General features: G+C 35.9%; 1 protein-coding gene across 13 annotated transcripts in view; it reads right to left on the bottom strand.

Moving 5' to 3' along the window:
- Positions 1 to 17,891, bottom strand: part of Fryl (FRY like transcription coactivator) — a 222,240-nt gene that overhangs the window by 57,802 nt on the left and 146,547 nt on the right. For all 13 annotated transcript variants that reach the window (XM_074042290.1, XM_074042288.1, XM_074042296.1 and 10 more), the window contains 14 exons: positions 17,569 to 17,754; positions 17,225 to 17,311; positions 15,168 to 15,436; positions 14,573 to 14,768; positions 13,675 to 13,799; positions 12,085 to 12,142; positions 9,735 to 9,826; positions 7,025 to 7,197; positions 5,269 to 5,429; positions 4,265 to 4,375; positions 3,345 to 3,499; positions 2,946 to 3,045; positions 1,852 to 2,020; positions 615 to 874 (listed from right to left, as the gene is read on the bottom strand). In XM_074042290.1, the coding sequence (XP_073898391.1) occupies positions 615 to 874; positions 1,852 to 2,020; positions 2,946 to 3,045; positions 3,345 to 3,499; positions 4,265 to 4,375; positions 5,269 to 5,429; positions 7,025 to 7,197; positions 9,735 to 9,826; positions 12,085 to 12,142; positions 13,675 to 13,799; positions 14,573 to 14,768; positions 15,168 to 15,436; positions 17,225 to 17,311; positions 17,569 to 17,754 (2,142 nt within the window). The remainder of the gene's footprint in view (positions 1 to 614; positions 875 to 1,851; positions 2,021 to 2,945; positions 3,046 to 3,344; positions 3,500 to 4,264; positions 4,376 to 5,268; positions 5,430 to 7,024; positions 7,198 to 9,734; positions 9,827 to 12,084; positions 12,143 to 13,674; positions 13,800 to 14,572; positions 14,769 to 15,167; positions 15,437 to 17,224; positions 17,312 to 17,568; positions 17,755 to 17,891) is intronic.

Below are 17,891 nucleotides of genomic sequence, written 5' to 3'. Positions count from 1 at the left end.
GTAACATTTTTCACAGGCAGCTTTAAGCTTTCCCACTCTTACTTCTTCCAATAAATCTAAGCATCGACAGAGGCCAATAGGAGAAGGGGACCAGGAACTAGAGAAAAGGTTTGTTCGAGAAGAATTAACTTAGAATGTAACACACACGCACAGGAAAGCAATGCGAGTCAACTCCCTGTATAGCTATCCTTATCTCAACTAGCAAAAACCCTTGCTCCTTCCTATTATTGCTTATATTCTCTCTTCAACAAAATGAGAGGTAAGGGCAAAATAGTTTCTGCCTGGTAGCAAGGGGGTAGCAAGGGAGAGGGAAGGGGCAGAAGGGTAAGGGAGGGGCCAGGGGGAAGGGCGGAGAAATGACCCAAATATTGTATGCACATATGAATAAAATAAAATAAAAAAAGAAATAATAATTCTAAGCATCAATACCACTAATGACATGATTTTAGTTAAGAAAAAAGGATATATCTAGAGAGAAATTTTTTAGAAGGAGGGACTTTATTATGCATTTTTGCTGGATTTCCCCAGGATTATCTAACCTCAGCCTCCCTTTCTGACCACGTTTCCTAACTCTATAACTTTGTGCAGCACCTGCAAATGTGACACCCCCGTACCTTTGCTGTCATGTACATTAGGTTGTTCAGGACCATGGCAGTGGCTTGCGGGGACCCCCAGCCTTCTCCCCGTAACCAGCGCCTGCTTGTCACCATGAGTTCTCGGTCTTTTAATGAATCATCTTCCTCTTCATCCTGTCGCCTTGCTGTGGGCAAAGGTTTTAAATCTACCAACTCGATGTTGTTCATCCATGGTAACAAGTAGTGCAGCATGACCTGCCGTCCTGCGGGGTGAGCTGTCTGAATCCTCTGGCTTATCTCTAGTTCAAAGCAAACCAAAGGACAGAAGTGATGTCATTTTACAGTATACTTTCACCTATCATTAATTTCAACAACTCCTTTTTAAAAGATAGGAAGGCAGATTTTCATTGCATTTAACAATGACAAGTGCTACTTTTTTCTTTGAATATATTTCACTTTGTGACGTCATAAAGAAAATTAATAGCTAACATAAATCATAATTACTTTTGTTTTGTTTGAGACAGGATCTGTCTATGTAGCCCAGGTTGGCCTTGACTCTTGATCCTCCTGCCTCAACTTCCCAAATGCTGGGATTACAAGAATGCAGCCCCACATCCATATTTTTTATTTTTTATAAAAATAAAAGTAAATAAAATAATACTGTTGATGGAAATATAAAATACTGCATATTGTATGGAAAGCAGTATTGGTGGCTCCTCAAAAAACTTACAGGTCTACCACAGCAATCCCACTACAGTATATACTCCAAAACAATCGAAAGCACAGACACAAATGGATATTTGTACATCCATGTTCACAATAGGCAACAGGTAGAAGTGACCTAGGTGTCAACTGACAGATGAATAAGTGAATAAACAAAATGCGGTCACATACAGTGGAATACTTCGCACCCCTAAGAGAAGAAAATCCTGTGAGGTGCTACAACATGGATGAATTCTGATGTACTTTTGATGTATGAAGGAATGTAAAATATTTAAACCTGCTGAAATCATCATAAGATGAGGGCTAAGGTAGAAAGGAGAAAGATGGAGGGGATGAACCAATTTGGGGATATAATACATATATACATGGAAATGTCACAATGACTATCAATAAGAAATCTAAATAGGTCAGTATTAAGGATAGATCAGTATTAAAAGTCCTTATTAAGGAAAAAAAATTCTCTTAGAGACATGTTTTGTTTTGATTCAACCTCAAATTTAAACTTTTCTAAAAAATATTTTTTAAGAAAAACTAAGCAGTTCAGCCACCATACCTGAGAATATGGCGAGAGTGAGCTCGGGATATGCCCTTGCTAACTCCTCAGACAGCTGGTAATAAGAAACAGAGTACAGATGTGGCAGAGGAGACAGCTGGCTGAGGACTCCATCCGTTCTCTGAACCTCTAATTTGTGAGCATAACGAAACATCTTCGGTTCCAGGATCTACAGGAATGTAATCCCATCAACTTCAGCTGACATTTTGAGTCTTCTAAAGTTCAGCTATAATTAAAAGCATTTTCTTCCAAGAAATAATTCCAGTTTAAAAATTTATACGGTCATGTATATTACAAAATATGTGAATTACAAATGCCTGCAAACATTTACAAAAGACTAAAGCTGTTTAACAGGACTTATATTCCTTGCCAATGGTACAGGTTAGTAGCATAGTCTGAAAATAACTTCAGCAATTTAAAAAGATGAAAAATATTTACCCCTTGTCTACCTAAAAAAATATCAGTATATAAAATATGCATACATGGGAAAAACAGAACTCCAAGTAGAACTTGGTTAAAATTAAATATGGAATACAAACTAAAACTCACTATGTGAAGAGCTATATGCTACTTCTCCTAATTAATAAAAGCTTTAGGGTGTAATTCCTAAGAGGGTCCTACCAGGATCCTACTTTAAAGCCTTTAGAAATATCAAGCATCTGCTCTAGTCTCATTTTAAGCTCTTGGTTAAGATTGTGGAACCTTGTTTACTATCAATAAAGTTAAGTATTGTATAATAATGCTATATACTCAATCTAAAAAAAGTTATGAGGCTTTCATAAAAGGGTAATTACTTTTCACATGGTTCTCAAAGCAAACATCCATCCTGATCAACTAATACTTGTAACTATTCTCATACACACATTTGCTAATATATGTAATATCTCTGTAACACATTTCTGAAGTTTTATTGTTTATAGATTAAATATCCATGTTATTTTCATTTTCTATTTCTAATGATTATCAGAACTTGATACCATACTTCACTATTAAAAAGAAAGCTAAATATTAGTACTAGTATGCTTTAAGGACAAGAATAAATTATTGGGCTTCCTTAAACCCTGTGTAAAAAAAATTAGTATCTGTTTACAAACCTGTAAAAGTTGCATAGCAACTTCATAGATACTTCTAGAAGAATCAGCTGCTTTAAACAGTATCAGATTTAGGAGCATCACGGTGTCACACTGATAATCCCTGGGGATAAATTCCATACGTTAGGTAAATAACAATGTTTGGAGGCTTTCAAACCAATAGATGGATATGATATACAAAAAGCAAGGGCATGCATAACTTCTAAGCCTAAGCAGGGGGAGGGGAGGTTTTTTTTATGGCAACAGGTACAACAAATTCACGATCACTGTTATCCTTATTGGTTAAATTTCACTAGTGTTTAAGGAAAGAAAACACAGGTTCCTTAGTATTTTTGAATTCAAAAGGAAATATTTTCTTCAAAAAAAAATTCTGATTAAAATATGAAGGACAGTCTAGAGTACCTGTTCTGGAATACATTAGCGATGGCTTTAAAGCAGCCAGCAGCTACCCGCCTGGAACCCGTATAACATCGATCCACAGCCCAGTACATCAGGTTGCTCTGATCAGGGTTCAGCTCCAGCAACAACGTGACTGCTTCACAGCCCAACTGATGAACCTGAGGAAGGACCACAAATTGCCAGAGAAGGAAAGTTACTCATTGTTTACTTCTCTACCTTTTCACTAACCTAGTATACGCATACATTTATTGTATTGAATTGCAAGATTCAATCTTTTTTATTCAACTCCTTATTTACCCAGTAGGAAAAAAATGATATGGATAATTTGGCCTCTTGTTTTTCTTGCACGAGACTCTTTAGTACAATTCTCTCTTCTAACAGAACCTCAAAGGCAGTTGATGAGTAAGTGCTTTCATAAAAATGAGCTGTTAACTTATCTAATTATTCTTATCAAGCTTTATTCTTATCTGTAATAATCCAATAGAAAAATTATTCTGAGGAGAAAAAAACATAAATTCTATTTTAAATTGTAAAGTTTGAGTGTGGGATGGAAAGCCAAAGAGTATGGAGGCCAGGAAAGAGTGATTAAGTGAGAGTGGTCAAAACAATGAAATTAAGCACACCAAAGAACATTTCTTCCGTGAATTGAATCTACTCTATATTAATACTTTATTTAGACTCAGATCCCTATTGAGAGAATCTTATTATAAGGGGAAATTTAAACTTTGCAGGTTATGGTAAACTACAATTTAATTTTATACAATGTGCTTTTGTATATACAATTTTAGCTACTTTATTTTTTTCTTTTATTTGTATGTGCTACTTTATTTTTTTAAAGATTTCTTTTTAGTGGGCCATACATTAACTGGGAATAGTGCAATTGACAATTTATTATGAAATCATAAGGGAACTGTCAGAATTACCTTTTTGTCCAGAGAGTCCAAGATGTTATCCAGCCATTTGTACAAGTAGCCATCTGATGAAAGTCCTACATTATCTGCAACAGGGCCACAACATAGTACAGCAGACATAGCCTTCAAACAATAATATTAGAATTACATTTAAAATACTTAAGAGGTAAGTGTTGGCTGCTTAATGAGAAGAGGCAAGACATTTTTACTCATGGTTAGCCTCAATAGCTTTCATTTTTTTCTTTACAAAGGAAAACACAATAGTCATTTTTAAAACTGAGAAATCTATTATGAGCAAGTAAATTTATTAGCATATGCCAGATTAGCCATGGAGTTTAAACAGTACTGGATATAAGATAAAAAGACCAAGAAAAAGTACTTAAACAACAGGTATTCCTTGGAGGGAATCTTCAATTCTTTTTTTGTTTTTCTGGGCCTTTTTTTTGGTGGTACTGGAGTTTGAACTAAGGGCTTCATGCTTGCTGGGCAGGCACTCTACTGTTTGAGCCATGCTTCCAGCCCTTTTTTTACTCTGGTTATTTTTGAGATAGGGTCTTGCTTTTTGCCTGGGCTGGTCTGGACCATGATCCACCTTTTTGTGCTTCCACAGGAGCTGAGGTGACAGGTGCTCACCACCATGCTCAGCTACTGGTTGAGATGTGTTCTTGTGAAATTTTTGCTCTGGCTGGCCTTGAACCATGATCCTCCTGATCTCAGCCTCCCATCCTCCCACTTAGCTGGAATGACAGGTGTGCACCACCATGACCAGCTATGGGAATCCTCAATTTTTAAAGAAAAATAGTGATAAAATTTTACAGATCCTGAAACTCTTTTGCATTGCATTTTATGTAATTAAATAAGTTATGTTATATGTCAATATGGAAGACAAATATACATTCTAATACTCCTGGGCGTTCTGAAGAAATCCTTATCCTGTTTATGATATCAGATACTAAAAGACATAAAAATATTTAACTTTGCTCTTTACATAATAGAATGGGGTTCTAAGTAGATACCTTTAATGCACAATACTGATGTCTATTAATTTGCATATTCCTATCACTGTATCTGTCCAAGGGCGTAAACATGATGCTAAAAGGACCTGCCCAGTGACTGAACAGCATAAACAGACTGTGTCGAAGGCTCTGTTGAGGAAAAATACTTCTTCTCTGGTGCACTGTAAATAAACACATAAATAGAAATAATTACTTCTTTTTATTTTAACAAAATGCCACCTTATTTTCTGTTAAATATGTAAGACTACAAAACAGAAAAAAAAAAAAAGACTACAAAACAGAAAGCTAAAGTTTTCATTTGAACCTACCTGAAACCTCCATAGTAACAAGTGTCATTTACATGGATGCAAATTACAGAAATAGGGTCACGGCAAGCAGAATGGTGCGGGAGACTGGCACGGAGCTAGAAGCCAGGGTCCCATTCCTCCAGGCCTGTCACTGGCTACACAGTAAGCTTGGCCAAGACGTCAATATAAACACACCCGGGTTGCTACGTGAAGGCTGTACACTAGGTAAGCGTTATTTTAAACTTTGTATTTTTTCAGCAGGAAAACTGCCTTTATAAAATGTACCTGACAGAGAACCATGACATACAAAACAGATAAAAGGAAAGCTGATCTGTTTGAAGAAAAGTATGAGGCCTGGGGTCCAAATACATTCTGCTGCCTCGTGCTGGTGGCCCCAGGGAGCCACAGGGCTCTGAGAAATGGTGTAATGTGAAACCTACTGGTTTAGACGATCTTTTCCACTTCGAAGCCCTATTCAATACAAGTTCTCTGCATCAGTACTTAAAGAAATCCAACAATATCATGATAAACCAAGATGGAAGTTGTGGGGACAAATGGATAATAATACACTGAGTCATATCTTTATATTAGTGAATTTCAAAAGAAAAAAAATTAAGAGGAAAAATGCTCATTTCCTCTAAATGACATTATTTTCCTTCCAAAGATCAAAATAGGGGTCCTGCACTTGAAATTAACTTATGCAATTATGTGCTTAAGAGATTCTGTTATAAAACAAAACCTCTGTTCTATAAAGCCAACTGTTGGCATACACTGTTTAACAAAATAACCTTAATCGTTTTTGTGCTATATATGAGAGGTATATTTAGTTATGTTTTTAATGTCTTACCCTTGTGAAGAATTTATGACATTAAAAAGATGCAACTGTGGGGCTGGCGGCATGGCTCAAGTGGTAGAACACCTGCCTAGGAAGCACGAGGCCCTGAGTTCAAACCCCACTACCATCTACCCCCCACCAAAAAAAATACAAGTGTGTGCATCAATCTTCATAGCATATGTCTCAGTGCCTGCTCAATAACAGGCACACATCTGCTAAATGAATCCATCAACAGCACTGTGTTCTTGTTATATCTATGGCTTACACCTTTTTCCTATTATATAAAAAGAGCATCACATTAATTTTATTTTCAATTACCATTTGGAGCATTACATTCTTTGCTCAAGGCATCTAGAATAACTTGTCCAAAGAGCTTATTCTAATTGATTTCTTCAGAGTTTTTGCCAGTGTCTTGACTACTGTCGAAAATCTATACTGGATCACTTTTGATTTCTAATCACTGAGAGTAGTTTCATTTGATTCCTAATCTCTGCAGCTACCACGCCATCCACCTTGTGCTGGTTCATTTTCCAGCATGCTCACAGTTGACATCTTAGATTACAACACCTCAAGGGAAGAAAAGTATGATGGTCCATTAATACTCAATAATGCTTTAAGAAACTAAAAACAATACCTGGAACATTCTGAATAATATTCGCCACTAAGGCACTAAAATGGCATCGTATATCCTTCAGTGTGTCAGAGTCTTTTTCATTTTCTGCTTCCAGGAGTTGTCTAGTTAGATCTACATACTCCAATAAAGTGTTGTTGAGGAAATGTGTTTCATTATCAAGGCCACCACTTGCACTGAAAATATTGAGGAACAGAAATGATAGAGAAAATATGATTTTAAATTATCACTTATATACAATCAAATTCCTAGTAATCAAAGTCAGAATACTACATATCAAACTATGCGTGGTCATGGCAGAATGCCATTTAATATACAAAAATTAAATGGATATGATTTGGGATTACTTACACATAACAATTGACGGTGCTTCTTAATCAAACAAATGTTCTTATAATGTATATTATATTACTCAATTCCATATCTTTAATCAACTATTATGAGTGCTAAATGTTTTTTCCCATCTGTTAAAATCCATAGCTTCTTAATGAAGAGGTGAGGAGACTCATGGGAGGCAGAGGAACAGTGTGGAAAGGCAGAGAGATGAAAAACTAACTCTCCTTATTCTCATCGTCTTCATGCCTATTCATCCTGTGCCTTAAGCATAATCATTAGGTACTTATTCCTAGCTATCTTCTGGGACAGGGATTATGGAGAATATAAACACTCGAAGACAGTTCAAATAAAGGTGGCATAGAGTGTGGTGTTTAATGTTGTCTTAGACTCACACACTCTGCAGTGAGATTTTCTTTGAGGCAAGGGATCTGTGCCCACAAACGAGGGTGGTCAGGGGACATCTGGTTAGAGTCAGAAATCTTGGATACCTATCGCTTTCATGAGCCATTAGGCATTTATCCAGGACATACAGTGTGTTTCAGTAAGACTATAAATGAGTTACAATATACAAAATGGCCCTTTAAACAGTTAAGTGCCATATAAATTAATGGCTATTACATTCATAATTATTAATGTCAATTTTCTATGTTAAATTTGAAGAGTATTTCTTGGGCTGGGGGCATGGCTCAAGTAGTAGGTTGCTTGCCTCATAAGCATGAGGTCCTGAGTTCAAACCCCAGTACTGCCAAAAAAGTGTTTCTAATGTGTTTAATTTTTGTTTCTAATGTGTATTATTTTTAAAGTAAAATTTTCTTTTTACTAGTTGTGAGTAGCATTTTAAAAACATCCCAAGTTCATGCAAATGAGAATAAGTTGCAATAGTTTTAAGATATTAAAAATATCAGTCTACAACAATAAACACATGACCAAAATTTCCTTCCTTCAATAATTTTTTTTAAAATTCTGGATCACAACCTGTTTGTGGAAGAGAAAGCAATTTAGCGGACTGCAACCCGCACAAGAATGAAACATTCATTCACATAACGAATATTAACTGTGCATGTGAATATTCACAGAGAAGCTACTCTAGCCCTCAGGTATGGGACCCGCTGGTGAACACAGACCTCTCCCTAAATGGCCTTCATAATTCAATGTGTTCCTTAATCAAGGAAATAAAAAATGGGCATAACAATGATAACCTTCTACTAATTACTTATAAAAAAAAACCAACACAGACAGCAGTGTTAAAAAACTATTAATGCTTAATAATTAGCAAAGCTCTTGCAGTTGAATTTTCAATATATCAACATTTTGCAGTTCTGCGAAACAGTATCACTCAAAGATTCTTCATTCACTAACATTACATTAAAAAGAAACAAAGAAGAAAAGACTCAGATGTATGAGGTCTTTGTTTTCTTTTGGTTGCATCAAGCCCATAAGTTTCTATTTTATTTTTCTTTACATACTGTTTTATTTGAGTGGAGGACAGAAAAGGGAATAGCATTTCTTTTTTCTCTTGTTTTAATTCACTAGGAAAGAAAAGTATATCGTTGGTTCAAATATTCTCTTCCAAGCTCTATTTTGAAAGCACTTCTAACAAGCTTTCCATGCTAACCTTGAAAGGTGTTAGGCACACAAACGATCAGGACAAATGCTAATAAAACAAGGCTGTACATATTACCGCACTTGTTAGGCTATCGATACTATTTCCCTCAGGATTTCTTTCCAATGAAAGAAATGGATTTCCCTCGGGGTTTCTTTCCAATGAATGAAAAGATAATGGATCTTTTAGATCCATTATTTTTCCCTCCAATGGTCAGGCATCACCAGTACCCTCCTAAAGAATATTATTCAACAGTCAGCTAATAGAATTTTCCTCAAGAGGTTGGTCTTAGTGCCAAGAAGTCTTTACTGTAGCAATAGCTCCAGGTTTTACGGTTTACTTTGTGAATTATGCTTGTAGATTGCATAATTTTCCTCAGCAGAACCAACAACCATTCATTAAAATAAATTTGCAAACCTTAATAATATTTAGCCTTTGGATATAAGATTTTTTTTTCAAGTCTAGAAGAAACAGATACTTGAAATGAAGTAAGTAATAGTTAAATCTGTCAACAACATTACTGCTTTTCCCTTGTCTTGAAAACTAGATTCCAACAAACACTAAAATCATAGGAACATCATACCATTTTTTTGCCTAGTACAATCTAGTTTGTGGTAGATTTTCTAATGTTTTTTGGCTATTGGTTAATGTGCTGAATGCTCCTTGATAAATAATGTTTATAGTGATGCACATATGTATTTTCTTCTTTGCAAAGAAGCTTTTCTATTCCCTAATCATTCCAACGTTTCAAAAAAATCGGTGTTCGATACCAACCTGTGACTAATGGCACCAGCGTCTGCCAGCAGTTCAAATATTCGTACCAGCTGCACTCGTAAAATGTCTCGACGCCTGCGCCGCTTCATATTCTACTCCAAAGATCAAAGGTGTGCGTTAAAAGCCACGGGAGAAACGCAGAGGAAACTCGTGGGTGAAACTTGGACAGATGAGTGTGAATACAGAGTTTGGGGGCTTTTCAACATTATTTTGCTGTGTGCAGTACAGACTCTGAGTACTCAAGCAGCTATTACAAAGGGGTATGTGTGGGTGGTCCGAAATTAGTAAGCCAAATAAAATTACATGATATTCTATAAGATGGTACTGCTTACGGGTAGGGGAAACAAAATTCTACAGTTATATCTAGGTGATTTGCTAATCAGACCATTTCAGAAGAAACTAAAGTGATTAGTACACTGTTACTACTGAATTATAAAAGAATCCCTGAGACACATTTAAAACATATCCCAGAAGGGCAGGGAAGACAATCTTAGAAGGGACTTCTAATTCTCCATGGATCTAGCGCAGGACAAGTCCCCATTTAATTAATTTTGGCACAGAAAATAAATACAAACATAAATGAGGAAAAACTTCTTTGCTCATTATGGAATTAACAAATATATTTGTATTAGTAGGACCACAAGAACTAATGGCTAGAACAGTAGCTATAACCTTTCCACTCAGTTCTGGTTCTAATGACATAAAACACTACTAAGATACAGATCCACCATACGATTTTCTACTCTAGCTCATTATTTATGACACAGTTTTCATAGGACAGAGCAACGAAAAAGCATTTGTCTTTAATTTCATGTCACAATCTAACTTTTCTGCCTTCTACAAGCAAGTCAATTTATTGATGACCAATTCATTAAATTTACTCCTTCGTTGAAGTCTTTCTAAAGTACACAGAAATTTCTTTTGGAGAGGATAGGATGATTTCTTAACTATCCTTGAAGATTTCTGCAAAGTTTTAATTGCCTGTTTTTATTCTGTCTTCATAGGAAGACTGAGAGTCTCAGACTCTCAAACCACCATTTACGGATCTAATGATTTTGTATGAAACTCAGAAGTATAAACGCTGCTCCTTCATTTTGTTTCCAATTCCATTTACATCAAAACACACTATGACCCAAATGATCATTCTGAAACAAAAATCATGTCCATGACAAAATGGGGATCCTTTTGCTGTTCTGCAGGGCAGAATTAGAGAAGGGAGTGAGGAATTACCGATGGTGTTTCAAAATCTGTTTACAGGACAACTGTTGTCGCCAATTCCCTCTCCAATTTAAATCCCTCAAGGGACCCCCAACATCAACAGCAGTGATTCCCAAACAGTGCTTGGCATCAGATGCATCCAAGATGCTTTGAAAAAACAGATGTAGGGCTGACTCCAGGGATTCTCATTTAATAGGCCCTGGAGCCTATAATTTTTAGCAAGCTTCTTGAGTATTTCTTAGTGCCCCTGGCATTTTGGGATCACTAATCTACTGGATACAGATGACATCAAGAGTTTTTCACATGATACTTATTTTGCTAGCCAGCCTAATAGCCAATAATTTTCCTCTATTATATAATACAGGCCGAAAAATGTGCAATTTCCAAATTATTTTGTAAAACTCGCAAATGTTGTTTTTCTGCCTAGAATGAACTTGCTTTGCTTGTACACTGGGGAACATGCTTCAAAATTTACAAGTTTCAGCACTTCCTCTATAATACCTCCCATTCCTTGCAGGCAGTCTAAGGCTTTTCCCACTGTACTTTTTTTTATAACCTCTTATCAATAACCTTATTTGCTTATAATAAATTATTGTAATTATGGTTTACATAGTTGTCTGCCTCACTAAACCTGGTACAGATCTGTAGATCTGATGATCTACACCTGGGACGGTAAAACTGTGGCCACATCAGTGTCAAACTGGGCCACATCAGTCCCATTGCTGCCTATTGCTTTAAATAAAGTTTTATTGGAAAACAGCTACACCCAATCACTGCTGTAGCCTATGGATGCTTTCATGCTACAAAGGCAGTTGAGGAGCTTCAACAGAAATAGTATGGCTGGTACAATTGAAAAAATTTATTATCTGGTCATTTATAGAAAAATCTGCCAACTCCAATCTAGACCCTACTTCTGGCTTACACATGAGTATAGCAATTTTTCAACTGCTTTACAAATGGCTTTCTACATACGTTCTCTTGTGGTGGTGAGGGAATTTGGATCTAAAAAAAAAAGGTTTTGAAATTCAGTAGACAACCTTTTAGTTTTTAATTTCTAACTTTTGATATAGTATGTAGGATACAGCCAAAAAAAAAAAAAAGTTTGCCAAATAAATTATAGAACACAGCTTACCTCTGGCCTTCTTTCGAGTGCTTCTTTAATTATGGGATGTAATTCCTCTATTAGGTCCCTAGAAGAAAAATTATATTCTTCCTTTCTATTAATAGTTAAAAGATAGAATCTGACATATGAAAATATGTAAATGTTAGCATGATATAAACTTAGTGTCAACACTAACCCTACTGTTTTAAACATTGTTTTTATAGTTTTATTTTGATTATAAAGTAATACCTTATTTTATAGAGCATTTATAAACTACAAAAAGTGGTATATAGTCCTTATTTTAATTTATAAAGGTAAATACCATCAATATTTCTGCTCAATCATTTTGGTACCCACATACATTTTATGTAATTGGAACAATATTATATAAAAATGATATATTTTGTTCCTTTACTTAACACTGGCATAGTTACTTCCATATGCCATTAATTAACTCATAATAATTTTCTGTTACTACAAATATTAGCTTAGTGAACAATTTTGTCCTTTAGTCAGTTTTCACTTCTGATTATCTTCTTAGGATTTATTTTACAAACTAGACTATTGGGTCAAAGAGTGTAAACTTCATGAAAACCATAAATTTCTGTTCATTTTTTTCTTTCTTTCTTTTTGGTTCTGAGCTCATTGTATAAGACCGGGGGAAAAAAAATATAAAAGCCCTAAGAAAACAAAATTCATCCACAATTTCATCATTTATAGAAAATGCTGACCTTCTAAGTATATTCCTCAGAACTGTTTTTACTTATAGGAATTTGATTACTTTTTAAGAAGATGAAATAATTTTTATATCTTGCTTTTTTTCAATTAGCACAGCAGTATATATATTTGTGATATACAAAACTTCATCTATCATTAGTGCTGTCCTATAGATATATGCTATATCCTATAGATATAATTTGCTAACCTATACTATTCTGTATGTTATTGTGGAGGAAAAAAAAACAAACATCAAATACCACCTCATATCAACAGAAGAAATTCTCAAAAGAATATACTCAGAGCCCAGCAGGAAACAAAAAAGCAGAACCTTAGACAAAAGGGGAGAATTTGCCTCAACAATATTGAAAACATCAAGAATGATGTAAAAATAGGCACATAAATGTTTCTTTGAAAGATTCTAATTCTCTTGAACAGGAGGAAAACAGTTTTAACCACTAGGCCAAGATTACACATTAACAGAACCACTATTTAGTATCGAGGAGGATATTAAAAGATTTACAAAAAAAATCAAAAGATTTATACAGCATCTTATCATCTTTAGAACACATTTATATGTAGAAATGTTTTATTTTCATAATAATTCGGTGGGATAGGGATATACCTCAGTGATGGAGGGTGTACTTAGCATGTGTGAACCCCTGCGTTGAATTCCCAGCACCAAGGGGAAAAAAGAAACAAAAAAGAGCAATTCTGTGAAGAACATAGGGTAGGCCTTAATTTATTTGGTACGACTGAGGAAATAAAGGCTCAAATACATTAACTGGCTTAATTGCTACCAGACTACTTTAACTGGTAAAAGTCAGGGTGGGTATACAACTACCCAACACATACTCTGTATATTTATTATTTCTATGTATAGAGAAAACATAAGATAATTACCTGAAAGCTCCTGGGTTGGTCCTGCCAAGACCTAGAACGAGGGATTCTGTGATTTCCATGCTCTCAGAGCGCATCATGGGAACTATGTGCTTAAACAAGGACGATGGGGATGGGATGCCGATGATCTGGAAAAAGTTACATATGTACATATAGCAGCTACTAATGATACTCCGTCCAACTGTGTAATCTGACATTTCAATAGCTTGGTCAAGGACAATGGAGAGATGAAACTTTTGCAATGAATGACCTTTCATAACTCACCTGTGGTAGATATACCTAGCAAAGTTAAATGCCTTGTCCAACAGCTGATGCAAGTTCACTAACAGAACTTGTTTGTGGATCTCTTAATTTCTTAAGAGACTCATAAACTAGTCTCAGATTCTCAGTCACAGATTCTGTATCTTTTGATCCATCAACAGGAGTAGAACACTTACTTCTCAAGTCAGACGCCCTGGTCTAAAGTTTCTTTTAACCACATCATGACATTTTGTGTGATATCAACTACAGAACTTTTTTTTCCAAGTCTCTACAGTATCACAACATGATAAGGGAAATTCAAGAAAGGAATTTAATTACTTAAATGCTTTCTTCATGCCCTGAGAAGTGAGAGAACTCTGGGAACTAGAATAAAAGAAATGGTTATGAAATTTTCCTTAAGTATGTTCAATATGATGAATTTAATGAGCGTGGATCTTTCCCCCAAAAAAACTCTTGTTTGTGTAATGGATTCCAACTGGAGAGCCATAAAAAACAGTAATGGAATCTTTTGAAGCATTCTCTTTCTCTGTTCAAGCAAGTAACACACTTTTCAACCAAGTTACTTTATTATTCATAAAAGGAATCTAAAAATTCCTTTCATGGTGCCATGCAGGTTCTATAGTTGCCCTGAAAAACTTACTTTGGAATCAATGCTGTAGCCACTATCGGGGGTGGACGCCAGCGTCTCAGGAGGAGAACACCTCACAGAGCCTGCAGATGCTGAAGACGATGAGGACATTGCTGCACTACAGCAAAGAATCAGGTAATTTCTCCAGAGGCCGATGTACGAGTCGCTGCTCGAGGTTGTATTTACTTTCTTAGCATTAATGGGGCTACTAAGGAAAAGAAAGAAAAACAGGGGGGTATAAATCACACATGTTCTTAAACATTTATATAACTAATGCTAAATCTCTATCAACTTAGGGGAGATGATTAGCATAAAGTGATTACTAGTAAAAAACTTTGCGGAATGATATAAGATATAAATGAATAAGCTACTAGATGCATTATGTATTAAGCATAGTACTAGTAAGTAAACTAACAAAATTTGGAGAGACTGAATACATGAAAAGGACGAAGGGTTCTAAGACTATACACCCTTTACAACTTTCTTCTTCATCCTTAAGATGTCAATGTAATACAGCACACTACTGGGCTTCCAAATTGTCTCACTTTTCAAATGCATACATCACGAAAGCTGACATTTTTTAATTTACACTAGGAAAACCACTTACTTTACATCAACCTGGGGAGACAACAACTGCAGCCTTGTATATGCGAACATCCAAGCATAACTCACGGCTGTCGAGCAGTGTTTGGGAAGGTTTTCTTGCTTTAAAAAACTAGAGAGACTTATAATCCATGGGTCTTGGCCTTGAGTCACATGTGCAAATATCCATATGTGTGATGGGCTAATCACATCAAACTGGTGGCTAATAGGAGAAGAGTTCCATTCTGCTAATGTCTGTAAATCTATCGAGCTAGGGCAATACAGCAAAGTAGTCTACAGAGAGAGAAAAAAATGATTATTGTACACTTCAATAACATTCAACATGTTCCCATATAAGTTGTTGGCTGGTGATTTCCAGATGAGAAGATTATACAAGGTCCAAGCCAAGTTTAAGGGGCAGTAGTGGATTCTTGAAATTGCACGTAAGGTCTTTTTGAGCATGTGAATTCATGGGTTTTTCTAAAAAGAAAGTCTATACTTTCATTACTCTCAAAAGGATCTATGAGCCGAAAAAGGTCAAAAACCACTGCTTAAGTAATATAGCAAAATCCAGCTGGCATGTGTATGAGGAAGCTGCTGGGAATACACAAGTGAACCACTGAACCTTCATGCTGATGTGCCCTAACTCAGCATGAGTGGTGTAGGCTAGAACATGGCCTCTTCTCCAGAGGTACACATTCTTAAGTATTTGTTCAATAACATTCAAACTCTTACACTAAAGAAAGTAAGATTTACTTCAGCACATTCTATTCATTAACCACTGCCTAAGACTCCAGAAGCAAGTCATCCATTACTCTCTTTGTTAGCATGGTTACTTATCGAAAACAAGATTCTTTTAATTGTGCAGACTTTTAATCATCTCTTAGGCTTATAAAATTTTATTGCTACCTCCCTTGGTAGCATATAACTCATGAGTAAGAGCCAGGTGTTATGCAGAAAGTATATAAACCTTTTGTCCTTGTGCTCCAAAATAGGAAGAGAAACAAATCCAAGTAGTAAAGAGTTATTCTTGTATCAACCTTGGAATCTTCACATGACAGTTTTCCCCGCCGCCCCCCAAACCTAATCCAACTAAAAAAGTTGCCAGGGATGTAGTTCAGTGGTACTGTGCTTGCCTAGCATGCACTCTGGGTTCCATCCCCAGCACTACAAAAAGGAAAAAAAAAGTGTGCATATATTTTCTTTGTAATGTTTACTGACAGTGTTTCTCTCCATTCTAATAAGCCAAATTACATATGATGTTGGCATAGAATATTATACTACATATTTAATCCATTGCACTTAATCTCATGTAATAAAGAAAAAAAATTCACTGAAGAAGCAGAGGATATGTTTTTCCTTTGAATTTCAACATTTTTTTCATATGATTTTAATCAGTATCTCCATGTCAAGAATTTATTACATGTTGTCGTCAACAGCAAATAATAGTCCAAAATTACATTAAATTTAAGAGAAATATCTTAGATTGGAAAGATTAGAATATTAACAAGATAAAATTTTTATTTCTATGGGGATAAGAACTAGACATAGTATGAACAAGTTCCACTTCAAAAATACCTTGTACTTTTAAAGCACTTTATGTTTCAAAAATACTTTCTTTTTGAGGGGACGGAGGAGTACTGGGGTTTGAACTCAGGGCCTTGTGCTTGTTAGGCAGGCACTCTACCACTTAAGCTATGCCCCCAGCCCTTTTTGCTTTAGTTATCTTTATGAATAGGGTCTCCCATTTATGCCTGGCTGTCCTGGACTGCAATTCTCCTATTTACACCTTCCGAATAGCTGGGATGATATGTTCGCATCTCCAAGGCTGGCTTTTTTATTGTTTGAGATGGGGGTCTTGCAGACTTTTTGCCCAGGCTGCCTCAAACCACAGTCTTCCTGATCTCCACCTTCCCAGTAGCAAGGATTGATTATAGGTGTAAGCCACCATGCCCACAAAAAATCTTCTAATGCCTCACATTTGTTAAGGAAATTCATTCGCGTTTGTATGTACACATGTATGTATGTATGCCTGCCTTAAATCCCCAAACATACTAAGAAGGATAAAACCATTACAGTTACCTGATCGGCCCCTGTGAGATGTATAAAGCTCTCAAGAATGGATGGGCTCAGCCTGTCCATCACATCTATGGCTAATTCATCATCACCCTGTTAAAACAAAAAAAGACATCAGATGTCTAAAAAAAATTAGGACTGCTCAAGAAAAGTGGCCACTGCTAAGTACACATTGAAAAATCCACTTTAGCACTCTGTTACAAAGGGAATTGAATGCAGATGGGTTAAACAGACTTTCTTACGAAGTTCACTCTACCTACATGAGAGTAACAGAAATGCAATAAAGATGGACAAAATATTGGGTTTTAAGCACTATCATCAGATGACTAAATGAAAATCCTAAATCTTACCTTAGGCATTTCCAAAAGTGCAAATAAAGCCCGTATTTCTCTAAGGACACTGACGGCTAATCTCCTAGTGGCAGGTCGGCTGCTACAGAGAATGACAAGAGCAAACCCTTCAACCACGTGGAACACAGTGGAATACGGGCTCCTCTCCAGAGGAGGGGGATGAGATGCTCCATTAGCCACGCCATGCTTGAAAAATACATACAATTTAAAAATAAAATAAAAGATACGCATGTATAGACATTTGTGCAACAAAACAAAACAAGCAATAAGAAGGCAAATCATGGAAATGGTGGCTACAGTCTCCCTCAGATTAAACAATTTAA

Source organism: Castor canadensis, chromosome 9 (genome assembly GCF_047511655.1).
Source record: "Castor canadensis chromosome 9, mCasCan1.hap1v2, whole genome shotgun sequence".
Lineage (NCBI taxonomy): Eukaryota > Metazoa > Chordata > Mammalia > Rodentia > Castoridae > Castor > Castor canadensis.
The sequence above is the reverse complement of the archived record's forward strand: the minus strand, read 5'-3'. Positions and strand labels throughout refer to the sequence as shown.